Source organism: Mauremys mutica, chromosome 15 (assembly GCF_020497125.1).
Source record: "Mauremys mutica isolate MM-2020 ecotype Southern chromosome 15, ASM2049712v1, whole genome shotgun sequence".
Classification (NCBI taxonomy): domain Eukaryota; kingdom Metazoa; phylum Chordata; order Testudines; family Geoemydidae; genus Mauremys; species Mauremys mutica.
In genome coordinates this window covers 2,755,178-2,782,143 of record NC_059086.1, presented here as the reverse complement: position 1 = coordinate 2,782,143, position 26,966 = coordinate 2,755,178, and the positions used below count along the sequence as shown (strand labels likewise).

The 26,966-nt window shown below is 53.2% G+C and overlaps 1 protein-coding gene across 3 annotated transcripts; it reads right to left on the bottom strand.

Moving 5' to 3' along the window:
- Window positions 1–5,248: 5,248 nt before the first annotated feature.
- LOC123350356 (sprouty-related, EVH1 domain-containing protein 1-like) lies at window positions 5,249–26,794 on the bottom strand. Of its 3 annotated transcripts, none has more exons than XM_044988897.1 (7): window positions 26,785–26,794; window positions 24,141–24,192; window positions 11,492–11,666; window positions 11,235–11,403; window positions 9,318–9,388; window positions 7,522–7,692; window positions 5,249–6,046 (listed from the first exon to the last, which is right to left on the bottom strand). In XM_044988897.1, the coding sequence occupies exons 3-7, from the start codon at window positions 11,660–11,662 to the stop codon at window positions 5,369–5,371; spliced, it is 1,260 nt and encodes a 419-aa protein (XP_044844832.1). In that variant the 5' UTR covers window positions 11,663–11,666; window positions 24,141–24,192; window positions 26,785–26,794; the 3' UTR covers window positions 5,249–5,368. The 3 variants fall into 3 exon arrangements, with proteins under 3 accessions (XP_044844832.1, XP_044844831.1, XP_044844830.1); XM_044988896.1 differs by lacking the exon at window positions 26,785–26,794 and adding an exon at window positions 26,193–26,458; XM_044988895.1 differs by lacking the exons at window positions 24,141–24,192; window positions 26,785–26,794 and adding an exon at window positions 22,889–22,949.
- Window positions 26,795–26,966: the final 172 nt, after the last annotated feature.

Here is a 26,966-nt window from a genome sequence, read left to right as displayed (position 1 = left end):
TATAGAGGGGCAAAACTGAGGCACAATGAGGCAAGTGGCTTTCCCAAAGCTACCCAGCAGGCCAGCTGCAGACTTGGGAACAGAGCCCAAGTCTCCTGGTGTCCACTGCTCTACCCGCTACGTAGAGAGGAAGTTGCTATAGGTCTAAAGTAGCAGCACATTCTCCCCCTGGAACTCAGAATTTCCATTGGGTGGGAAATGTTGACATTTCAAATTTGGTTTCATTCCCAGTTAGAAAAACAAACGTTTTCACAGAGCTCTGGGAAACAAACAAGACAAAACTGATTGGGAATTTTCATTTGGCGCCTTTAAATTTCATTTTGAAATGTGTTTTTTTCCATTTTGAGATTATTTTTATTACAATGAATCATAATTAAGGCCCTTCGTTTTTGGTTTTCAACCAACAAATCCCCAGCTTTTACAAAAGCTATTATGCCATTTTTACTGATTTTCACCCAGCGTTTGGACCGCTCAAGTACATGAAAATACTGATTACGTTAAGCAAATCCAGCCCATTACATCTGGTAGATGCACTGATGCTAAAAACAAATTAGCTGAAGCGGACATGCCAGGCTGTTTGTCTAAGTAAGGCGGTGGAGTGGAAGATACACACATGCATATATGTCTTTACTGTTAATGTGCAGTTCAGGAAATAAATTCTTCCCTAGTTGTTGCTTTTTTTTCTGTCCTCCATCCCCCTATTCACTCTGATATTTACCCAGAAAATTGTGAAGTTAATTTTTTGCACAGTTTAATTTCTGTCATCAACATTTATAAATTCCCAGGACATTTTAAACAGAATAAAACCTGAAAACAAAGGGCCTTTGTCATAATATGCCATCTCCCACTGATGTGTCCTAATAGATATAATATATAACAATAGCAGAAATATTCAATTATTTTTATTTTACTCTAGTTTTAAAATCATTAAGGGCAGCTGCAACTTAGCCCTGCTTGAAACATCTTATATCTCCTTTTCTAGAGCAAAGTATCTCCTGTTGGTGTTGCAATAAAACAATCGGACACTCTGGGCTGTGTGTGACTGGCACATTTCAGTGTCTGAAAACTATTTGCATCTCTTGAATCTGGCTCTAGCTGATCAGAACGATCCCTTTGTGGCCCTATAAATCTAGGAAGCTCGAACCAGCACCTCCAAACCCCACCACAGAAGGAGGGGAAAACATTTAAGAGTCACTTTTGCTAAGATTTAATATACAACATACACTTTTAAATAGAACATTCTCCTCTGATTCCATTCCCCCCTTTTTAATTTTTTTTTAAATACACAGAAATTACAATATTGAATATACAAATCTGATAAAATACTTAAACAAGGAAAAAAAAGTTTGGCAACCACAAAAAAATTATTATTTTAATATTAACTTTTTTTCTTTGTTTGGTTGGGTTTTTTTCTCTCTGCCCCCCCTCCACACTTTTTTATATATAAAATAGCATTAAAAGAATCTCATTCCAGTGGTAATATACAAGAGCCGCTCTCTGCACCCTTCTGTATTTCAGTAGGCTCCCTGCTGCATCGGCCCCAAGATTATCATAGGGTCATTGGCACACACAGCTTTGCCAGGTTTTATACAGTTAACGATTTGTCTTGTTTCGTTTTTTGGGAAGGTTTTGAAAAAAAGAACAAGGATGGAGAAATGGGACTAGGACCCAGTGTTCTATTGACCACTCTCAAATCCTGCCAGGCCAAGCCCTAATCTTGTTTCCATTGGGGTAAAACTAGGGTCACTCTATTGGGTTCACATGGACAGTCAGGTCAAACCTAGTGTCTTTCTAGTTCAGTCTCTTGTCTCCAACAGAGGCCAATAAATAGCTGATTCAGAAAGAGGTGCCCCCTACGGGTAATTAGGGTATAGCTGGCCCCTAGGGTCAGGTCCTTCCTGACCTCTGATAGTCAGAGGTTGGGTCATGCCCTATAGTATGAGGTTTTATAGCCCTGCCAAAACGCTTGGTTATTTTAAAGATATTTAATATTCTAATTCTGGGTTTAGTTATCTGTATAAACATCCAGTCCTTGTTTTGAAGGATGTTAAACTTTTGGCCTCAGAGAACCTGTGGCATTGAGTTCCCTAGGCTAACTGTGCAGTAGGTAAAATAAATACGTTCATCTATTGGTTTTAAGGCTGGGAATTTTCAAAGGAGCTGAAGGGATTTAGGTGCCAGGCTCCCATTGTATCAGGCACCCCATTCCCTTAGAAATAGCCCAGCCTCAATTTGCTGCCTTTCTGTGGTTACTCCAGATTTACAGCAGTGTAAAGAGATCATAATTTAGCCCCATAAACCCCACCCTCCTTGCAATTACACCTTTAATCCAGTTACTCCTGATTTATTCCAGTGATTCAAATCAAGTTACTCCTGATTTACACTGATGTAACTTAAATGTTCTAAACCAGTGTAACGCCATTGATCTAAACCAAGATACTCCTGATTTACACCAGTGTAATGCTATTGATCCAAACAGAATTACATCTGTTTTACACCCATGATACCCCAGTGATCTAAACCAGAGTAATTCCATTCATCTAAACCAAGTTACTCCTGATTTACACCAGCGGACACCACTGATCCAGAGTTATCCCTCGTTTATACCACCGTAGCACCACTGATCTAAATGGAATCACTCCTGATTTACACTGGTGCAATGCCATTGATCCAGATACTCCTGACTTACACCACTGTCACTCCACTGATCTGAACTAGTGTGACTCCCGATTTAAGCGAGAGGAGAATCTGTGCTAGCAGATGTGGAGGGTCCCAACCTGCCCCCACATCAGACTGGTTTTCTGCCCCACTGTGCGCTGCAGGAACCCCCCCCCCCCCCCACAAATCAGTTGTCCAACTTAGGGGAAAATGAGAAAAGTAAATAAATAAGAGGTGGGGCTTGTTGCAAGCCCCTCCCACAACCCCAGAGTCAGCTGGATGCAGCTGCTATAAAAGAACCTGCCCAGGAGCGTCCCTTGGCCAGAGGTACCTGGCTTTCTTTCACGCCTGGCAGCAAGGGGCGGAGGTGGGGCCTGTTGTGCCCAGTGGGAAGGCTGATGCCTCGTCCTGGTGGGAGGTGGGCTGAGCTCCATCAAACTCGTGTCACACAGTGGGCCCCTGAACAGCCAGCGTGGGGCAGGAGGAGGGGTAATGACTCAGCTGGGGTAAGACTCCGAGGCTCCCACTGGTTTCTGGTCCTGGATTTTCTTTCCTTTCCCCTCCTCTCCCGCTGACTGTGGGGCCCCGGGCCAGAGATCACAGTGCTTTCAGGCAGCCCTGCTTCACCCCCATTGGATTGGGGGAGATGGGCCCCTCTATGCCACACTCACCAGCTCCCAGGGCAGGGTCAGCTCCTGTCCCGTCCCTCAGGGAAGCCTGATAATGATACTTCACTGCTAGGCAGCGCAAACACGGAGGTGGAGGAATGGTATGAGACTAGAGGGACATCAGGATGAAATGACCTGCCCAAGGTTATACAGCAAGACACTTGCAGAGCTGGGAACAGACCCCGGGAGTCCTGACTCCCAGTCCTTTGCTCTAACCACTAGACCCCACTCCCCACCCAACACAGAGAGTCTAGACTCCCAGTCCCACAGATCTAATCCACTAGATCATCCTGCCTCCCCCCCTCCCCCAAATTGGTAACAGGACCCAGGAGTCCTGGCTTCCAGCCCCGCTGCTCTAACTCACTGACTAGATCATACCCTCTCTCCGATTTGGGAAGAGAACCCAGGAGTCCTGACTCCCAAGTCCAGTACTTCTTCCACCCCGAACTCCTTAGGAATCCAGCTCCTCTTTTCGGCAGTAAGACGTCCCAAATGGGTTTAATACAAAGAGAGCAGCGGCTGCACGGCTCCCATTTGTTTTGGACTTGGGTGAGCACCACGACCCCACGTTACAACAGCTCGTAAATAACAGTTTCGGGGTCTGACTCCCCTTCCCGTCCTGCCCCAACGACAGGGAGGCCGGGCGCGACCCTGGGCTTAAGAAGCTATGATCTAGGTATACTCTGCCCTGCCACTGGTGCTTTGCCCAAGAGATTTTGCCTGGCACCCCTGCAGCATCTATCTCCCTCTGCGTGGTATCAGGTGGGCTCGAAACCCAACCCATCTTTGCCCACTGGGTGGGGGAGGAGATTCCCATGGAGTCCAGAGACCTCCCCAATCCATCGCCTCGGGGGCCAGGCTGGCCTCGCGGTCTTACCCCTGTCCTGCTGGGAGAGAGGGGAACAGCACGGGGAATAAGACTGAATTGTACAAGCTCTCTGCTCTGTGGTGACTGGGGTAAAACAGAGGTCGGTGCCAGACATGAACGGGGAAGGGGGTGTCACATGGGAGCTGCAGAAAACCCTTCCCTAACTTCCCTGGATATGGTAGCCTGCCAAACACTTCAAGGGGAGCCCCATTGTTCAGTCTGGGCCCCAGAAATAAACCACGGGAACTGTATTTGGGGGTGAGCACGGGGGACAAAAATTGGAGGGAGGCTGCAGCTTGTGTACCCTGTAAATCGAACCCTGTCTGCCCGTCGTCCTTGTTAAAAGGACACCCCAGTATTGTGCGGTTATAAAGCTGCAGGATCTCGGACCGTGCTCCGGTGGAAAAATCATGTTGCGGGCAGTTCCACAAGTTAACAAATTTCTCCCCATGCAGTTTACTATATAATACAGCAGGGAAGGGTGGGTTTTTTTGGTTTTTCTGTTTTTTAAATATGGGCATTTTCAGCACAAATTAGTTTCTCTTGCTCCCTGGACTCCCTCCTGAGTACAAAATAAAAATCCAACGAGTATCCATTTATGATATTTTCTTTCCTTCTGTTGTTCTTTGTATTCCTTTTTTAAAACTGAAAAGAAATCCCTGTGACTCACCCAGGCTGGGTAAAGGAAGGAGGGGGTTACATAGTCTATTGGTCGTCCGTCCCCCCCCCCACACACAAACAGGTGTGTGGACACAGCTGGATTGGGTGAAGGAGGGGTTAAATTTTCTGAGTGTGTCCCCCCCTCCCCCAGCTAGGAGGAAGGGAGGATATAAAACTGCCCCCCCCCCAGACCCATCTCTCCTGAGACTGTCGTTCGATCATTTTGTTTGGTTTCTTTTTCTTTCATTTCTTTTTCATGTATTTATTTTTTATAAAAAAAGGACCCAAAATGTTGAAATTTTAAAGGAAAAAAAATAATGAAACTCACCGGCCACGCCCGACACTCGGAATAAAACCGCCTAGCCCCTCCCCCTCCAAACACGGGACACGGGGGGTGGGGCGTGCAAGAGAAGGGGGACTCAGACCCCCTGCCGCCACTTAAGACTCTGCCTCCATCTCCTCGCCTCTCTCCCCCCCCAGCCAAGCCAAGAAGAGCGCCGCACGCGGGCTGGCTTCACCGCACGGCCTTGTGTTTCCCGCCACAGCAGCCGCAGTGCTCCCCGCACCAGTGGCAGGCGCGGAGCGGCAGGTAGCAGCACATGCAGGGCACGACGAGGGAGAGAGCCACCAGCGCCATCCAGCGGACGCAGAAGTGCGGGTGTCCCAGGTCGCAGGAGCAAGGGTCCGAGTACTCGCCCTCCGAGTCCGACATGCAGTGGTAGAGCATGCTCTCGGCACACCACATGCAGGTGAGCTGGTAGACGCAGCGCCCGATGGGGTCCGGCGCGTCCTGGCACTGGCCCCGCCCGTTCTCCTCGTGGTTAAAGACGTCCCGGCAATAGACGCAGCGGGAGGGCACGGCGTCTTCCTCCGCGCCCGCCCCGCCGCTGGCCCCCGGCTCCTTGGCGTGCTTCTGCTTGGGGGGCGAAGGGGCGGCGTGGATCCGGCAGGACGGGGAACCCTTGGGGTCTCTGAGGCGGCCCTCGCCGCCGCCCCCCGCTGCCGGGAAGCGGCGCTCCTTCTCGAAGTGCACGCACATGCCGACCTTGTCGGGGTCGGCTTCCCGCTTCTGCACCGCCGCCCGCCTGTAGTCCTCATAGCCCTTGCTCACCCACAGGTCCTTGCACGGGTTGATGCTCTCCAGCTCCTCCTCGTCATGCAGGGTGACGTGCTGCAGGGGCTGGGGCTGCACCTGGGCAGGGGGAGACAGAGGTATAGCCAGCACCGTTCTCCCGCCTCAGCCTCGTTAACCTGTGGGACTTGCCACAGCAGGACGTCACTGAGGCCGGGAACCGAAGGATCAACCCTGGAGCCAGCAGTACAGGGCTCTTGGAAACAGAACCCAGGAGTCCTGGCTCCCAGCCTCCCTGACCTGCTCTAGCCACCAGACCCCACTGCCCTTCTAGTGCTGGGAACAGAACCGAGGAGGCCAGATGCTGTAACCCAAAGATCCCACTCCCATAATCTGAGAGCTGGCAGAGGAAAAGGAACCATGTCCTCAGGCCCCTGGGCAGGAGCCCTCTGCTGCAGACCCAGTCCACCAAGCCAAGGGCATTGCCAACAGCCCAGCTGCCCATCACATCCCCTCCCTGTGCCCTGGAACTTGGGGGCCCCTATCCGTAGGGAACAGATCCCTGCACCATGTAGTGGGTGCAGACCAAATCTCAAAGCCTAGAGGAGCAGATTGAGATCAGGGCCCCGTTGTGCTGGGCACTGCTCAGACCCCAACCGAGATTGAAGCCCCGTCGTGCCGGGCGCTGCCCAGACCCCAACCGAGATCAGGGCCCCGTTGTGCCAGGCGCTGCCTAGACCCCGACCGAGATCAGGGCCCCATTGTGCCAGTCGCTGCCTAGACCCCGACCAAGATCAGGGCCCCGTCGTGCCGGGCGCTGCCCAGACCCCAACCGAGATCAGGGCCCCGTTGTGCTGGGCGCTGCCCAGACCCCAACCGAGATCAGGGCCCCATTGTGCCAGTCGCTGCCTAGACCCCGACCAAGATCAGGGCCCCGTCGTGCCGGGCGCTGCCCAGACCCCGACTGAGATCGGGGTCCCGTTGTGCCGGGCACCGCAGACACACAGAGGGAGAGACTAACTCTACCCTGAAGAACTCCCAGTCTTAACAGACAAAGGGTTGGAGAGAGAGGATCATTACTCCCATGTCACCCATGGGGAAACTGAGGCATGGAGCGATGCCACAGCCCATCTCACATAGGTGATTCTGCGGCAGAGCCCCAGCTCAGCGTGCTAACCCCAAGCCCATCCTCCCTGTGCACAACCCCCAGATACCAGAGAAAACAAGAGAGTTAATTAACCCCTGCTTAACTCAGACACTCTACAAACAGGTGGGAAAAATGTGCTCTCTGTTAAAGATCACTCCCCCCTCCCCGTAGATTCTATGCAGGGCTGGGAAAGCTCACAACACATGTTCTCAAGTTCTCCAAAAAGCCACCAGCAAGACTAGGGGGTGGAGCTGACGTGCCTGGGATTTCCAAAGGTACAAACCCAGTTCCGCCCCACCCCGCCCCCAGGCAGGACAGCTTTAAGCTGAGAAGGCGCCACCAGCTCATGGAAGAGTTTCTCTCTCCCATCTCTTTCCTCGGGATACGCAGCGCCCTTCCCCATCGCGCCCAGGGCCACGGACCCCTGCCCCTCCCCGCCCAGACCCACCTGCCCTCCCTGGCTGGTTGGCGTCGACCCCTGGGCCGTGCTGAAGGCAAACTCCTCGGAGGCGGGAGAGCGGATGTAGCAGCTGGAGGAGGACTCGCTGGTCACAATGGTGATGTGTTTGGGGAGCATTTCCTTCCGGCTGTTCGAGGAGGATTCGCTGTCCGTGTGCATCTGGGGACAAAGGCGGTGGCTGTCATTGAGAAAGAAGCACCCCCTCGTGCTGCACAGGGGTCAGCACTGACTCTGCGGGCAGAGAGCGCCCCCTACTGAGCCCCCGCCCTGCTCCCTGCAGCTCAGTGCCCCCAGCACCGCATCGGGGCCCTTGGGGTCAGCACTGACTGGGAGGGGAGAGCGCCCCCAGCCTGCTGCCTACAGCACCCAGCACGCGGCCTGCCATGATCCCAGGATAAGGAGACCGCTGGTCAAGCTGGGAAGGGGTTTGTTTTCCTAGCACTAGTCCAGACCTTTATCAGCCAACATCTCCCTCTTGGACCCTGGCTTGGGTCCCCTATGCCCCCTCCCCTCCTTGTGGGAATGGGGACAATGGAAATCCACAACATCTGCTCCCAGCTGGTATCACGCCCCACCCTGGGCAGGGGGAAACCATGGAATCAGACGGGAAGTGTCCCAGAGCGGCATGGCATCACGAAGGACTTTCACGGATTTTAAGGCCTGTCTCACTTATTTCGATTGTGGGCTCTGTGCTAATCTGTACAGCACCTAACGAATGGGCTGCTTCTCTGGCTGGCCCGAAAACCCTGTTGGAACCTTATTCTCTAGATTATTAATCATGTTTATTACAGGATCGTCACGCAAGACTAAAGTGTCTGTTGAGGCAGTGTGAAGTGATGGAAACAGCCTCAAGCCTGGCTGGGAGCTCCTTTTGTTCAGAAGATCACCAGGTCCAATCACCCGTGGGACACGGGGTCTCTTACCATCTACTTGTGAAGTTCTCAGGCATTTTGACAGCGAGGGCTTTCCGCTGCTAGAACTAAGGTGAAGATTTCAAGGCCAGAAGTTTACCTAGATCATCTAGTTTGACCTGCTGGATAGCACGACCCAGAGAACGGCCCCAAAATAATTCCTGGAGCAGATCTTTTAGAAAAACATCCCATCTTGACTTAAAACTGGTCAGTGATGGAGAATCCACCACGACCCTTGGGAAATTGTTCCAGAGATTAATTCCTCTCATCCTTATAAATTTACACCTTATTTCCAGTCTGAATTTGTCTAACTTCAGCTTCCAACCACTGGGCTGTGTTCGACCTTCCTCGGCTAGACTGACGAGCCGATGATTAAATATCTGTTCCCATGCAGGTACTTATAGACTTCACCTTCTCTTTGCTAAATTAAGCAGATTGAACTCCTGGAGTCTATCAACATCAGGCAGGTTTTCTAATCCTTTGATCTCACTCCTGGCTCTTCTCTGATCTCTCTCCCCTTTATCAACATCCTTCTTGTGTTGCGGGCACCACAACTGGAGGCAGGATCCCAGCAGTGCCAAACACAGAGGGAAAATAATCTCTCTGCTCCTATCGGAGATTCCCGTTGATGCATCCCAGTATGGCGTTCGCTTTTTCGGCTGCAGTGTCGCACCAGAAGCTCGTCTTCAGCTGATTATAATAAGGGACCATTAGATCATCTAGTCTGACCTGCATTGTGCCCAGTTACCCCCTGGAATGGGCCTGGCTTTCACTTCCAGCCGTTGGTTCTGCCTCTCTCCACCGGACCAAGGAGCCCTTCAGCATCCAGGAGGTTCTCCCCTAGAAGGTACTTCTGCCCAGTGCTCAACTTACCAACCCTGCGTCATCCGTCCTGTCGGCGTCATCCTGAGACGAGGAGGAAGAGGAGGAGGAGGAGAGAGAACCTGGGAAGGGAAAACAGAGGAAGGTACATGAAAGTCAGTCCCCCCAGGAAGGACATGGACCCAGTAAGGCGTCCGATTCCGGTTACTGGGGGCAGAGCTGGGGAAAAGCATTCAGTGCTGAGAATGCAAAGGACCTGTGTTGGGGTCTGTCCAGGTGGGACTCCGGGGCTGGGATCCCAGGGGGGAGGGACATAAGGGCACCCCCATTGCCTCAAGCAGGCCCAGGGCCTGGTGCTCCATCCCCACCCACCCCGCGGGGACCTGAGGGCACCAGAGCTTTGCAGCTGGAGCGACGCCTCAAAAGAAAAGGGGATGTCTGGGGCCGAGCCCCAGACCCCTCTGTGTGGGGGTGACACAGAAACATATACAGGCACTCTCTGTCTCCCTCCAGTGGCTGCGGCACGGATAGCGGTTTCTGAATCGTAGCCCTAAGGTAGGCTGGGGATCATTCGCTCAGGCAGCTGTCCCTTGGGCTTTTAGCTCCAGAGTTCCTGGGTTCGATCCCCACGGGGGGTGCCAGGCGCTTTCCAGACAGAGCAGAAGGGATGGTTCCATCCCAGGGGCAGGTAGGCTGGAGGGGGGAAATGCAAAGGGGGTCTTCTACGTGGATCAGTTCGCTTGAGGTGGCATAGCAGCAGCAGGCCAGTGCAGAGTAGTGTCCCTTTAAATAGCCGGGAAGCCCTGCAGCAGCACTCACTGCGTTCCAGGCTGCAGAGGGCAGGCGGGGTTTGGGGCAGGCGGGAAGGCCGTACTATGCGTAGGGGGCCGGCGGGGACGGGGTGGAGTGTGAATGGTGTGAATGCTGGCACCGCCGAGGGGCGACGTGCAGGGAGGACTGGCAGAGGGGTGGAGTGATGCAGCACCGGGACATTTAAAATCTGATGTGCTAGCGGATGGGGGGGCGGGAAACGCCGGGGCGGTCGGGGGAAAAGGATACTACCAGGCCCGGCAGCATGGATCAGAGGGGGGCAGCGTGCCAGAGAGGAGAACGAAGCAGCCCCCAGCCAGGAGAGAGGATGTGTAGCAGAGACTGGACTGGGGGGGGGGGGGGAGGGAGACAGGCAGGAATCAGTTATGGGGGCAAAGGAGAGGGAGGAGTTAAGAATAACCCCCAGAGCGCGGAGGGAGTGGGGATAGGGAGCCAGGCTCCGGGGCAGTGCCCAGGCCTTTAGATCACTGGGAACTCTCTAGGGAACTGACCCGGCAGAGGGGGACCAGGGGACGGCGGGGCGGGGGAGAGGGAGGCGGGGAGGGTTGGGAAGACCGTTCCCCTGCAGTGCTGGGACCTTCGGCTGGGACTCCCAGAGCTCTAGATTTGGCCGCTCTGACGCGGGATGTCACCCACTGCAGGGCGGCGACAGCACTGGGATATCGGCGCATCCCGAACATCCCCACCCCCGCCCCCTCTGACTGGCCACAGAGGGTTCATATCTCCATGGCACAGATGGGGGAAACCGAGGCCGAGAGAGAGACGCCTGAGGTCACGCAGGTAGAGTCGGTGGCTGAGCTGGGAACCGACCCCACGTCTGGTTCCCTGCAGCCGGCTGTCCTAGCCACAGGGCCGTGCTAAGGTGAACTCAGGTCGCTTCCAGCATCAGGCTAAAGGGCGGCAGCAACAGGCAGACCCATGCCACCAACCAGTGCCCGCATCTCCCATCAGTCCATCCCCAAACCCCTGCAGACCAGAACCCCCAAGGGGGAGCCAGACAGGCTCAGGACCCCAGCCAGCAAGTCCCATGGGGCAGCCGGCCGGCCTCATACCCCCTGGGCCCCGCACCCCCCTGGGGGCAGCAGGCCAAGCCCTGGCCCCCTGAATCTCTGCAGCCCCGGGGCGCTGGTGCCCCACCTTCGGCGAGCTCCTCCAGGGCGGCCTGCACGCTCCGCTCGAAGGCTGCGGCGTCGGCCGGGCTCTGGAAGGTCAGGCCAAACTTGCTGTCGCCGACTTTCCAGTGGTGGAAGATGGGGTTCACCTTGTTGTAGACGAGGTCCTTCTTCAGCACGCACTCCAGGATGGTCTGCAATGGAGAGGGGGAGATTAAGGGCGGGCGGGGGCCCCCCCACAAGCTGCCCCCCATCCAGCCCCTCCCCAGGAGTCACGCTTACGGTCTGGTCGCGCAGGCGCTCCCCGCAGATCAGGTATTGGCGCCGTCGCCCGCCCTCCTCTGGGCGCCGGACCTTGCCGATCGTGACGTGGCTCAGGCCGCCCCCGCCCATGGGCACCCATCCCCCGCTCGAGTCGTCTCGGGTCATCACCACAGCTCGCACCCGAAGCATGTAACTGCGGGGGGCACAAGGAGGCTCAGTTAGAGGCTCGGCTCCCCACACGCAGTCTGTGTGTCCACGCCATCCGTCGCGTGGCCTGTCTCACGAGCACCCATCGCACGGCCACTGCACGCCATCCGTCGCGTGGCCTGTCTCACGAGCACCCATCGCACGGCCACTGCACACCATCCGTCACACGGGCACTGCATGCCATCCGTCACACGGGCACTGCATGCCATCCGTCGCGTGGCCTGTCTCACGAGCACCCATCGCACGGGTACTGCACACCATCCGTCACACGGGCACTGCATGCCATCCGTCACGTGGCCTGTCTCACGAGCACCCATCGCACGGGTACTGCACACCATCCATCACACGGGCACTGCATGCCATCCGTCACACGGGCACTGCATGCCATCCATCGCGTGGCCTGTCTCACGAGCACCCATCGCACGACCACTGCACGCCATCCGTCGCGTGGCCTGTCTCACGAGCACCCATCGCACGGCCACTGCACACCATCCGTCGCGTGGCCTGTCTCACGAGCACCCATCGCACGGCCACTGCACGCCATCCGTCGCGTGGCCTGTCTCACAAGCACCCATCGCACGGCCACTGCACGCCATCCGTCGCGTGGCCTGTCTCGCGAGCACCCATCGCACGGCCACTGCACGCCATCCGTCGCGTGGCCTGTCTCACGAGCACCCATCGCACAGCCACTGCACACCATCCGTCACACGGGCACTGCATGCCATCCGTCGCATGGCCTGTCTCACGAGCACCCATCGCACGGCCACTGCACGCCATCCGTCGCGTGGCCTGTCTCACGAGCACCCATCGCACGGGTACTGCACACCATCCGTCACACGGGCACTGCATGCCATCCATCACGTGGCCTGTCTCACGAGCACCCATCGCACGGCCACTGCACGCCATCCGTCGCATGGCCTGTCTCGCGAGCACCCATCGCACGGGTACTGCACACCATCCGTCACACAGGCACTGCATGCCATCCGTCGCATGGCCTGTCTCGCGAGCACCCATCGCACGGGTACTGCACACCATCCGTCACACAGGCACTGCATGCCATCTGTCACGTGGCCTGTCTCACGAGCACCCATCACACGGATACTGCACACCATCCGTCACACAGGCACTGCATGCCATCCGTCGCATGGCCTGTCTCACAAGCACCCATAGCACGGGTACTGCACACCATCCGTCATCACACGGGCACTGCACACCATCCATCACACGGTCTGTCTCACGAGCACCCATCACACAGGCGTTGCACGCCATCTGTCGCACAGACACTGCATGCCATCCGTCACATGGGCACTGCACACCATCTGTCACACGGGCTGTCTCCTGAGCACCCATCGCATGGGCGCTGCACACCATTCATTGCAGGGGCGCTGCACAGCATCCATCACACAGCCTGTCTCACGAACAACCATCACACGGGCGCTGCATACCATCCATCACACAGACACTGCATGCCATTCGTCACACAGCCTGTCTCACGAGCACCCATCGCACGGGCACTGCACACCATCCATCACACGGGCACTGCACACCATCTGTCACACAGCCTGTCTCACAAGCACCCATCGCATGAGTGCTGCATGCCATCCGTCGCACGGGCACTGCACACCCCCATTGCTTGGGCAAGGCAGACCTTATCAAGTATGTGTCTCCCATGTGCACCTATACCACAGGCACTGCATGTACAGTCTGTCTCATAAGCACCCATCGCATGGCCTGTCTCATGTGCACGCATCACACAGGCGCTGCACGCCATCCATCACATGGGTGTGACATGCCATCCATTGCATGGGCGCTGCAGGCCCTACCAATGCATGGGTGCTACATGCCAACCATCGCACAGGCACGGCAGGCCCTACCAATGCACAGCCTGTCTCATGTGCACCCATTGCACAAGCACTGCACGCCATCCATCACACGGGCACTGCACACCCCCATCGCTTGGGCAAGGCAGACCTTGCCAAGTACAATGTGTCTCCCTTGTGCACCTATTGCACAGGTACTGCATGCCTCATAGCACGATCACCGTACACCCTGCCGCACGGGCACTGCACGCTCTACCATTGTACAGCCTGTCTCGTGCACCCATTGCACGTTCACTGCGTGCCCTGCTAAAAGATTCTCCCACTGTGCCCCCCACCATGCCACCCCGAGTGGAGAGAGGAGGCTTTTGATTTTGTAGCCGTGGGGCATGTGATGACATTATCCCACCTCAAGCAGCCTACTCACAGCCTGAGACCATTCCCCCTTCTCTTCCCCCCAGCCGATCCCCATCCCCCTGTGACACCCCCACTCTCCCATGTGCCCCCCAACTGATCCCCAGCCCCACTCTCCCATATGCACCCCCAGCTGATCCCCATCCCTCTCCCCAGTCTGAACCCTTAGTCAATCCTCAACCTCCCACTCCGCCTGCCCTCCCCAGCTGATCCCAACCCACCCCAGCTGAATTCTGGCCCCCCTCCCATCTGATCCCCAATCCTCCCAGCCAGCCCCCTTTACTGCAACATCCTAGCCCAGTGCTCCTCGTGGCCCAGTGTGAATGGGCAGCTCTGTTCCGATGCCATGGGCAGCTCTGTTCCGATGCCACGGGGCTCAGAGGCTGGACCCAGCGGGCACTGGGAGGGGGCCTGAACAGCGCCAGTTACTGAGAATTGAGAGGGAATGGAAGGGGGGGGTGCGATAGCAGGGGACGGGTGGTGGAAGGAAGCGAAAAGCAAACGCAGCGAGATGGAGAGGAAAGAGCTTAATGGAGAAATAACACCCGCGTGTGTGCAGGAGACTGCGTGGCCCAGCAGGCCCTGATCTCAGCTGGGGTCTGCGCGGCGCCCCGCACCACCGGGCCCAGAATCAGGGTGCTGACAAAGAGCAGGGTCCCCAGTGGCAACAGAAGAGAGTTGGGAAGGAAACAGTTTTCCTATCCGAAGAGAATTGTCAGTAGTTCAACATCCCACCCCCGCACACACCCATCTCGCATCAGGACAAAACGTCAAAATCTCACTTTTTTTTTTGCAAACTGAAAACCTGTCAGTTTGGGTCCATCAAAATGTCGTGTTTCAATTTTGACCTTTTTTCTCTTCGTTTTTTGTCCTTTAACAGGTTTTGGTCTAATGAGCTGAAATTTCAAACTGAAAAGTCACTGAAGCGGAAGAAACCGAATGCTGTCGTTTGGACCATTTCAGCTCTCCTTCTTCCAAACGTTTGTCGAGTCGTCAGAACCCACCCTACTGCACGGACAGCTTCCATGAGTCTGCAGGTTTTGGCAGGAAAAAAATTATATTGAAAAACTGAAAAAATCCCAACCAGCTCTTGAGCAGAACCCAGGTGTCCGGAGTCTCGGAACGGTGCACCTGGCTGTGTTAGTAACAGAACCCAGGTGTCCGGAGTCTCGGAACGGTGCACCTGGCTGTGTTAGTAACAGAACCCAGGTGTCCGGGGTCCCGGAACGGTGCACCTGGCTGTGTTCAGAACAGAACCCAGGTGTCCGGGGTCCCGGAACGGTGCACCTGGCTGTGTTAAGATTCCTTATCCCCACCTGCCCGGACACCCTAGCGATGGGCTGCTTACTGCCCCTCCTGCTTTTGAGGGGCCATATTTAAACTGAATTCCATGATGTGGGAGGGTCTGGACTGGGAGCTCTGAAGAGCAGATCCCCCCACGTATCCCCTGTGCAGTGACACCCCCCCCACACACAGCCCCCCCTTGTCCTTGAGGACACCCTCTTTCCTGGGGGATTTCAGTCTGCAAGGCCCAGCCTGTCCTGGGAGACTCTGAACGCCCGCGGGATGCTGCCGATTGTGGCTGGCTTCCTGGTCTGGGTAGGGGCTCAACCAGCCAGCTGGCTGCTTTGCCGAGTAGAGGCCCAGGGTGACATGGGTCACGGAGATGCTCCAAGACAGGGTGGCCCCGCGGGCTGCCATTCCAGCATGCGATTCTCATGAAGGGGACGGAAAGCAAAGCCTGATCCCAGTGGCTGGAAGGATTTTACGCCCATCCCTGCCACAGCCCAGGGCCCCGGCCTAGGAAAAGCTCATGTTCGCTCTGAAAAGTGCTGGCACCGACCAGATGATGGGCACCCCCAGTATCAGCCCTGGAGGAATCGCTAGTTCCCTTCCTTGAATGCTGCCAAAGACTCCCAGTGCCTATTTCATCCCCCCTGTCCCCTACCTGCTCCCTGCTCTGCCCACACCCCTCAATCCCGACCACAGCCCCCTGCTATCCCAGCCCCCAGGCTCCCCCCCTCCCCCCCAGCTCTTCCGGTGCCCCTCAATCCCAACCACAGCCCCCTGCTATCCCAGCCCCCAGGCTCCCCCCCTCCCCCCCAGCTCTTCCGGTGTCCCTCAACCCCAACCACAGCCCCCTGCTATCCCAGCCCCCAGGCTCCCCCCCAGCTGTTCTGGTGTCCCTCAACCCCAACCACAGCCCCCTGCTATCCCAGCCCCCAGGCTCCCCCCCTCCCCCCAGCACTTCCGGTGCCCCTCAATCCCAACCACAGCCCCCTGCTATCCCAGCCCCCAGGCTCCCCCCCAGCTGTTCTGGTGTCCCTCAACCCCAACCACAGCCCCCTGCTATCCCAGTCCTCCCCTTTCTTTGCACAATCCCCATCCTCCCACTCCCACCATGATGCCAACCAACTGGATTGGCAACTGATTAACCGTTCCCTCCCACGCCTGCCTCAGCTGCCCAGGTGTTACACAAACATGGTGCTAATCTGACTTTAAAAGCCAATGCGTTTGGCTTCCATCTCCAGAAGTTAATCAGTGACAGTTTACAGCTGGGCCCCCGGGGGCGGGTGGTGTTGGTTCAGGCAGGGCCCGTTGCACTCCCAGCTGCACCCAGGAGGGCAGAATTTGCAGCAGGGAGCAGCACCTAAAGGCCAGGCTGAAGGAGGGAAGCCGGTTCGGGGTGTGGGCACTGGGATGGGGCTCTGGGTTCGAGTCCCATCTCTGTCACAGGTTCTCCTGGGTGACCCACTTTGCCTCTCTATGGCCTGGGGAGAAGGACCCTCCCTCTCTTCTCAGACTGCTGGGCAGGGGCTGTCTCCCAGGCGGTGCCCACACACAGAAGTTGTGCCCATTTCCCTGTGGTGAAAGCAGTACAAATGCAACCTCTCACGAGGGCCATTCTCCCAGTACAGAGGAGCTGCTCCCAGTACAAGCTACATAAAAGGTCCTGGTGTAACTGGCCACTTTAACTATTTCTATTAAACCACCAAACATCACCCAGGTGCAAAACCTGGGTGTGGACCAGGCCTCACTAGGTGTCCGTGCCGCGCCCAGCACAACTGGGGTCTGTACCATGCTGGTCTGACAGACCAGCCGCCGCCGCCCCGGCCTGCCCCCAATTTCTGCTCGGGTCCATGCAGTGCCTGGGGCAGCGGCTTCTTCCGCCCACCTGATGTCAGCCAGGGCCTGTGCAGCGTTTGCATGACGGACGGCCCTCCAGTGTCGGCGGGGGCTGTGCCACACCTGACACAACGGGAGACCCCCTGACGTCAGCGAGCATCCGAGCAGTGGGTACCCTTCAGTCTCGAGTCAGGGCTCTCGGTGCTACCAGACTGGGCAAGGCAACCACTGCCCACGTTCCCACACTCCTAATTTCCCTCTGCTCTCCACCTGGCATTTTCCAAGCTCACCTCCAGCCCACAAGGGAATGTTCCTGGGAAATTTCCACCAAATCCATCCAAGGTGGATTTTCCATCTCTTGAAGTCTTCAGCTCCAGACTGGCTGCCTTTCTGGAGGAGATGCTGTAGCCACACACGCAGCCGGGCTCAACACAGGGATGACTGTGTGACATTCTCCAGCCTGTGCTATACAAGAGGTCAGACTAGATGACTGAATGATTCCCTCTAGCCCTGAATCTATGAATGAAACTCAGGCTGTGTCTGTGCGACGGAGCCTGTGCTGGGATAGCCCCCTAGTGTAGACGCCGTTTATGCCAATAGAAAGGATTTTCGGTCAGCATTGTAACACCACCGTTAGCCCCATGGGCAGAAGCCCTCTGTTGTTAGCATAGCGGGGTCTACATTGGGGGTTTTCTGGCAGAGCTGTGTCAGCTGAGATGGGACTCTGTTTCCATGCTCCTGGCTGACACAGCTCTGCTGGTATCAGTTTTATGCCGACACCAGGCCCCAAGGGCTGTACCTTCTGCTGTGCACAGTGAGGAAGGTCTTTGGGGCAAGGACTAGAACTGTGAACACCTGATTTTTCGGTTCCGAAGCTGAACTGAGAAATGACGAGACTGGTTCGGGTTGAGCCCAAACGGATTTTGCTTGTTTGTTTTTTTCCTAGTAAAAAGAAAAGTTCATTTGGGGGGGGTCATTTTGGGTGTTTTTCACCTTTAAAAAACCAGTCGCATTGCAAAACGAAACGCTGTTTCGAAACGAGAACTCAAACCACTGTGTTCGGAAACAGCTGAACAAACCGGTTCAACCTTTTTGATTGCACCCTCCCACTCCCCTGGGATGAAACCATCTGCTGAATTTCATCCATCTTCACTATATCCCCCCCCCAATTGCCCAGCTGTAGCAGGGACCATCTTTGTGGCATATGTTTGTGCAGCTCCAAGCACAATGGGGTGCTAGTCCTCAACTAGGGCTTCTTGGGACTACTGCAAATACAACAACATACATGGCACCTAGAATTGCAAGATCTGTCCATTACCAAGCGCGTAGGCTAGACGGGGTTGCTTTAGAGCTAATCTGATTTTCCCAGTTTACTCCAGTGCAAGAGGAAGTCAGGCCCGGGAAGATACTAAAAACGATACTACAATCCGAGTTGCCAAGGCTCTCCTGGTAACCTCAACTCCCCCACACAGAGGCTAGAGGATGAGGCATGCTGTTTGCCATAACTTTAAATCCTCAGATACTATCCTCACCAAAGCCTGCAGCTAGCACAGCTCCATCCAGCCATTCATGTACCTCACCCAGGGGCCTGCCAGTACAATATTATTCCTCATCGTCAGTGGTTTCTCCAGCCTCATTTTAAAACGTCCCTCCCCACCAGGAGTTAATTCTCCAGAGGATCTCCCCATCGAACGACCGGCCTTGTGTTCAGTCAAGATTTACCCTTTCTTCAATGTTGTGGAGTTCAAGGCCAGAAGGGACAATCGGATCACCTAGACTGGCCAGGCCACAGAACTGCACCCACTTACCCTTGCGTTTGGCCCAGTAAATTGAGCATCTCTTCCAGCAAGGCAGCGAGTGAATCCACCACTTCCCTTGGGAGCTTGCTTCACTCACCAGTCACCCGCACTGGTAAAAATCAGTGCCTGGTTTCTAGCTGGAATTTGTCTGGCTTTAACTTCTCGTTCTGCTCTTCTCTGTTAGATTAAAGAGCCCTTTGGAGCCAGTATTTTCTCCCCACGAAGGGATACAGACACCTCGATCAAGCGTGCTCTCGATCATCTTTTTGATAACTACCCGGATGAGTTCCAGACGTCACTAAGGCATTTTCCCCAGCCCTCTCCAGTTCTTCCACAATCTCACCCATAGACAGCTAGTTCTAACCGCTTCTCCCACCCTAAAAATCAGTCCACCCTTCCCAGGGGTTTAAATCTTCATATATAGGAAGATGGTTCTTTGTTGCTCCATCTGCCAGCTACCAAGACCAGGAAGATTTAGCTCTTTTGGGCTTCCTCTGGAAATCAGCCCCCAGTTCACCGTGCCAATTTTTCGCCTGTCACAGCGGAACAAGGGGACAGCGATCGGCGACAAATGTAAAGCTGATACTTGGGAAAGGCGTTGTTATATACAATGGACTGTTCACCTGTGAAACTCATTGCCACAAGATTATCCTGAAGGCCAAAGAGCCTAGCAGGATTGCAAAAAAACCCAAACGTATTAGACATTTATAAAGATAAAGGTTATATTACACTGATTAGACAGAAGTAATACGGGATACTTAGATTGGAAGCTCATCGAGGGCAGAGACTATCTTTTTGTTCTGCATTGGGTCAGGACCTAGTGCAACAGGGTCCTTGTCTATGGCTGGGGGGTGCCCACGCACGACTGTAAAACAAAGGATAAATACTAAGGCAGATGACAGGCTATTACTGAACGCTCACACAATTCACACAGTGCAACAATAATGATTCTCTACATCTACGCAGAGGTTTTCACCCGAGGATCTCGAAGCACGTCACAAAGTCTCTATTCCCAAGACACACACAGTGGGAGTGATTTACCAAACCCATACAGTGAATCAGGGGCAAAGCCAGGGACAGCACCCAGGACAGAGAATAGCATCACCGTGCCTTGCTCTAACCACTCAATCATGCTGCCATCCAAGTAAGAAATCCACTACCTCATGTTCTCATCCTGTGCAAGTCCTCTGTTGTCACACTGCTCCTTATTTAACTTGGCTGGTAAACTCCTCCGGCCAGGGGCCGTGTTGTATTTCTCTAGAAATACGATAACAACAATTGCACTCGGCTTCCACAGCCCAATTTCATGGGAGTCTCTCAAACCTTTTAGGAAGGAGGATCATGTAATTATCCCCATTTTACAGACAGGGAAAGGTACACTGAGGGGAAGTGATTCCCACGAAGCCAAACAGAACCCAGAGCCCTGAGTCCCACACACCCCACTCCTCTCCCAGAGCAGGATAGAACCCAGCAGTCCTGACTCCCCACCCCCACTCTAACCACTCCCACCCCAGAGCCAGATCGGAACTCAGACCCCTACTCCAGGAAAAAAACCCAGGCATCCTGACTCCCAGGCTTCACTATTTCCCTCTAAGAAGGAGGAATAAAACACAAGAGTCCCGACTCCCAGCCCCGCCATGTTCTAACCACTAGACCCCCCTACCTCTCCCAGAATCCAGGAGTCCTGGCTCCCAGGCCCGCCCTGCTCTAACCACTAGCCGACATTTCTAGGCACAGAGCCCAGGCCTACTGACTTCCCATCCAGAACTCTAACCACTGCCCCACTCTGCCTTTAACACATTAATGGAGCTGGAGGCGTAAATAATATTTCACATGATCCATCTGACACAGGCCCCCCTGCTAAAACCCAACAGCAATTACTCATTTGTCTTTATTCACCAGCTATGACTGTTTTACTTAAAATAAAATCATATTAAAATATAGGTGTGTATTAAAAGAATATAGATTGCTGCGTCAAGTTTAGAATGACGTTTGGGATGGCTTTGTATCATTTCATGCTAAACCAAAGGGCCCTACAAAACCAATCAGATAAAACCCCCTGCAATTGGGCAAATGTTACAATGATTGTTACCCAGCTAGGGTCGCAAGCAGGTTTTCAGGGGTCTCTTATCGTTACCTGGGAAGGGGAGGGCTGGGCTATACAGGAGGGGGCTCCCAGAATGGAAAAGTGTAGGGCCTACTACTGGGATAAATGCTGCATGCTTTTTCTGGGTTTACTGTTTAACAAGCGGGGAGACAGGGAGTCCGGACGGACTTCTGTCCCAGTGCTGGGAAGGGAGTGGGGTCTAGTAGTTAGAGCAGTGGGGGCTGGGAGTCAGGACTCCTGGGTTCTATCCCCAGCTCTGGGAGCAGAGGAGTGGTTAGGACAGGGGAGTTGGGAGCTAGGACTCCTGGGTACTGTCCCAGCACTGGGGAAGGAATGGGGTCTAATAGTTTGGGCAAGGGAATCTGGGAGTCAGGGTTCCTCAAATCTATTCGCAGCTCTGCCATTGTTAGGCATTGTCGAGAAAGTCACCTTCCCCAGCTCTGTCCCCATTTCCCCATCTGTAAAATGGAAATAGCAAGGCTGACCCACCCCTCCCACAGCAAGAACGCCTGATGACAGAAGAGCCAACAGGAGGTGCTGCAAGTTGTAGCCAAGCAGGCATGCCCTTTGCCAGCCACAAATGCGCTAAGTGTGGTGAACGTCCCTTCCCTCTGAGTGGCTGAGAGCTCCTGGTTCCTCTGAGAAATGGATCAGATTCATTATTTCCATTTTACAGATGGAGGAACTGAGGCACAGAGCTGGGGAACTGGCTCACTAAACGATACGCAGCATAGTTGTGGCAGAGCTGGGAATGAAACCCAGGAGTCCTGATTCTCAGTCCCACCCCTGTTCTATCCAGCAGAGCCCACTCCTCTGTGAAAAAGTTACATTTTGCAGCTATTGATATTTTGCCTCATTACACACATACGCACACAAATTTGCATCTCAATTTTCCTCTGAAATAAATGGTCAACTTTTGTAACAAAAAAACAAGAATGAAAACTTTCCTGCTTAAATAAAATCAACAGACCACCAGTATGTAATGAAAGAAGCTCTCTCCACCAATCAGAAGACAGTGCAATGCATTTCCAATAATTCCGAATATGAATGAAGACCCTTTTAAGACCATCTCCTTAATAAAGTCAAAAATCAGAAAAGAACACCAGATTGCCCCCTCTAAAAATATAATAATACAATAATTAAGAGTGTTTTAAGCATATACATGACATCACAATGCGTTGCCATGGGAAACGACATTATGTATTAGAAGATCAAAGATGCTGAAGCAAAGTGGATCTACAGATTCCTGGTTTTTAGGAGGGTGGGGGGAGGAAAATAAGGGAGAAATGGGGGGGCTACAGACACGAAAAGGACAACACTGTTCAAAGACATAAAACATCCCTACAAACACCCCAAGGCAGCCATTCCCCATTTTCCAGTCCACACAACTGAGCATTTTTCTCTAAGCCCCACCATCATAACACTTCAAAAAAATAATAATTAAAAAAATATCAGATCTGGGGTTTTTCACTGCAGGGTTTTTATTTATTTAACACGGGGAGGAAGATTTTAAAATAATAAATAAATAAACCCAAACCCTTCTGCTCACACAACCATGAATTAAATATACATATTACCCACTATGACTAAAAATCAAGCAGACCTTTTGCCAGGGCTTAAAATGCATGTCTCATTCCCCACCCCCACCGCCCCAAACACAACCAAAGCCTAAAATTATAGACCTGTATAATACACATTGGAAAGTCGATTCTCTTACCCATACCCTGGCCTCCCTATTTGCAGGAACTACATTTAAAAAAAAAATCCCACATCCTTCCGAACAAATACATGAAATATTCCTAGATCACAATATTTTAAAATTCACCATCACAGCATCTTCTAAGCACTCTTTTCCTGCAACACACACACACAAATCAAAATCCAACCCAAACAAACATACAATGGATACAGATCATGCCCAGATACATACTGTCCAGTTGCGAACCTTCTTGCAGAAGCTGTCTGCTGGTGCATATATTTATGGAATCAAAACAGTAGGATTTATTTTGTAGAAAGAAACACCCCAGATGTGATCTGTAACCCCCCCACCCCCCAGCACCACTGGCTTCCCCTCTGCCAATGCTGTAGGCACTGGACAACATGCATGCGAAAAGGTATGTTGAAAATGCTTATCTATGGCCCAACTGCTTGATCCTTTCAGCCCATCTCAATGGAAACCATGGGATTTTTGTGAATGGAGGGTCACATGACCCAAGCTAGGCTCTTTGTCCCTCTCCCTTCAATAAACAACAGGTGAACAAGAAAAAAAAAGAATCCAAGATATATAAGGGGGGAAATATAGTCACAGGATGTGTCAGTTTCACTCCACATCTCCCTTTTAAACAGTCACCAATTCCCACTGTGTGACAGTGCCAGATTTAAAGGACCCCCTCCCCCTCCTTACATCCCCCTCCCCAACCAAAAAACTGACATGCCAAGAAGGGAAGGAAATTAAACCCACCATGATGGATCCTCTAGGTGAACCCTGTCTTTTTTTTTTTTATGAATGAATCCAGATGCAAATAGGATTGATTCACAAACAAATACCCTTCACATCCCCCCCCCCCTTTTAGGGAGGGGGGACAGCTAATTTCATTCATAAAAAAAATCATAATAAAATGGTTTGGGCTTTAAAAAATGATTAAAACTAAAAGAGGATGGAGAGAAGAAATTAAATTAAAAGCAGCAGCAGCAGCTGGGAAGAAGGAGAATGGAGAAATGAAAGCATGCAGGATGTTTTTAGAGATGTCATTTTATTTTGCCTCCTTAAATGAAAATTATTATTTTTTTAGGCAGCAAAACAAAATTTTAAAATCTTGATTGTTTTGCCAAAAAAAGGGGAGGGGCATAAATTGGGTTAAAATATCCCCCCCCCCCTTCTTGCTTTTATGGGGATTTTTTTTTAATGGGGGGGGGGGTGGGCAGATGGTGGATGAAGACCGACTCACTCTAGTTCCATGGCTGGTGCAGCTGCTCTGTGTGTGTGGCTTGTGCGTGTTTTATATGTTGGCAGGATTTTCAATTTTTTAAAAATTTCTTTTCTTTTTCGTTGTTCATCATTATAAGGAGAATGAAGATCCAGCAGCCATTTTTCAGCAAGTAACATTTCTAATCCCTCCTTCCCCTTTTTTCCTACCCCCCACCTTCCCAACCCACCCTCCCTCCCCCCCACTGCACCTGCCTTGGTTAATACTGACCACAGCTGGGGGCCTGGACTGATTTCTTACACCGGGAGTGGAGAACCAGGAGCTGGGGAGAGAAGAGAGAATCCAAAGCTGAGCTGGGAAAAGGGAAAAGGAACAGAGAAAAGTGGATTCCACTTGGTCCTAATGCCCCTATAGGATTAGGGGAGGAGAAATCAACGCGCCTGAACATTAATCATCAGTCGATGGTTACGGAGGTAAGAGGACGTGGGTCGGAACCGGGATCAGAAGAGCCTCGGGCAGATTGCCAAGCAAACCCAGATCCAGCGCTGAATTTCTCGCCTTGGCTCTATAATGGGCCAGAACCAGAATCTCGGGTTTGAAGTTGAGGGAGGACACAAACCAAGATCCGATCCCAGTCGCATCTCTCGTCCCACTGAGCCCAAGCAGAATCCGAGATCAGAACACTGGGGAGGATCCGCACGCAAACCCAGAGCCAGTCCAAATTCTAATGTCCCAAGAGCATGTTGGACAAACACCTGTCAGGGATGGTCTAGGGTTTACAAGGTCCTGCCTCAGCATAGGAGGCTGGACTTGATGACTTCTCATGGTCCCTTCCAGCCTCACATTTCTATGATTCTATATCCTGTCCCAACAAGCCAAAGCAGAATCCCAGGTCAGAACAATGGGAGGGATCAGCTTGCAAACCCGGATCCAGTCTGAATTTCACAGCTTGTCTTGTTATCTCTAACTGGCTGGTACCGAAGCACTAGATCCAAACGATGGAGTGGATCGGAATGCAAACGGAAGTCCCGATCCAAATTTTGTATGTCATCTCCAGCTCTAGCAGGCCAGAACCGGAACTGTGGCCCGGAACATGCCCGGAACATGCCTGATCGGAATTAAATTTCTCATGCAAGAGGAAGGACAGTCCTGTGGGTAAAGAACTGACTTGGGCACCAGCGCTCTGGGTTCACTGCCCAGGTGTTGCTACAGACTTGCTGAAGGACAGCAGGCATGTGCTTAAGTAGCTTCCTGAGTCTGGGCTTCTCTGTGTGCGTCAGTTCCCTAGCTATAAAACCGAGAGAGTGAAGCTGAGTCCCTTCAGAGAGGGAGTGTGAGGATAAACCCATCAGTGTTTCTGAGGCTTGGTTACTATGGTGATGCCAGAGAAGAACCTACCTTGATCCTAATTTTGCAACTCATGAGCCAAATTGGTTTTCCCAGCAGTGGGAAAGTTTGGTTCTAGATCCAGGCTTTGCACCTAGGACCCTGGTCTCCAGCTCCTGTTAATACTAAATCGATCAACTGAAAAAAATTAACCCAGATTCTCAGCCCCTCAGGGGAATGTAAATTCTAAACAAACCAACCCCCAAATCCTCTTTTCTTTTAAATGCACAAGAAGAACAGGAGGTTTGGTTATTGGCACAACAAGGGTCGAAGCCCCGGGAGAGGGCTAAATGAGTGGGACTTGATGTTCCTACTGGGGAACCACATGGATTCACAGGGGTGTGCTTACAGGGGGCAAAAGATTTAGCCTGGCATTTAACACTGCCCGGGACAATCTGGCTACCTACCCACGGTGCTTACACGAGGAGGCAGGAGACCGGGGTTCTATTCCTAGCACTGGCCTGCTGGGTGACCTTGGCGAAGTCACTGCCTTGTTCTGTGCCTCAGTTTCCCCATCCATGAAATAGGGATAATAATGCACTTCACAAAGGAGATCAGTATCAACATCTACTGATAAGGGTTGGGGATTTTAAAAATTTATTAAGATGATGTTAAAAAAAGTGACCGGTACAGAGTTTAAGCATAGAAGTTTCTGGTTATCAGAGGGTGCAAAGTTTGGTTTAAGATCAGGTGGCATAAGGAATACATAATCTGCAATATCCCCGGCGGGAGGTAAAAGGTTGATGGGTCAAAGTACAGACATTGTATTACACATTCCTCCTCCTCCCAATGGTACCTGCGCACCTCACAATCTTTCCTCTTGTTAGCTCCACAATGCCCCTGGTAGGCAGGACAGATCTATTATCCCTATTGTACAGATGAGGAAACCGAGGCACAAGAAGGTTACAGCCCAGATTGTAAACGGTGTCTTAATACCTTGCAGATTCAGGAGCCTGTATCTCATCATCGTGTCGGCGCTTCGGAGCCTATATCCAATCCTCTAGGCCTTGCAACACCTAAATACCTTTAAAAATCTGGCCTTGAAGGACCTGGTCAAGGTGTACAGCAGAGCAGGGAACCCAAGGCCGGCCTCCCAAGTCCCAGGCGAACGTCTTCCCCCGAGCGGCTGCACTTTCCCTGGACCTGCTGTCCCAGGCGTGGCTCCCCAGCCAGTATGCAGCTAACGCCTCCCCGCAGTTAGTGCTGCCTGCTGTGGTCTTGGCTGGGGTGGAAAGCTTCTGTCCATGGTGCCCTGGGCACTGCATGGGATGTGGGGGGCAGGGGCAGCAGGCCATTGTATGGGGGATGCACAGCCCCCGGGGACTTTGTAATGTGGAGGAGATGGTTCTGGGGAAGGGGTGGATTTTACACTGGGTGAGGGATCTCCTGTCTCTGGTGCCCAAGGAAGGGCAGATGCAGGGGGACTGCACTGGACTTCGGGGGGGTCAGTCTCATTGTATAGGGGGATGCACCTGGTCCTGGGATGGGGGTGTCTGTACCGTGAGGGAACAAGAGGGGGTGCACCTACCTGGAAGGCGGGAGTCATCTTCCAGGAAGGGCAGACAGATGCACTGTGCTCGTGGGGAGGGGGGCAACGTCTGGCATTTGGGGAGAGGAAATACTTGGGGGGTGGTAACTGGTCCTGAGGAAGATACTGGGGGGAGGTCTGCATCTTGCTGGGGGGAGGATTGCCCTTCCCCCCCAGGAGAG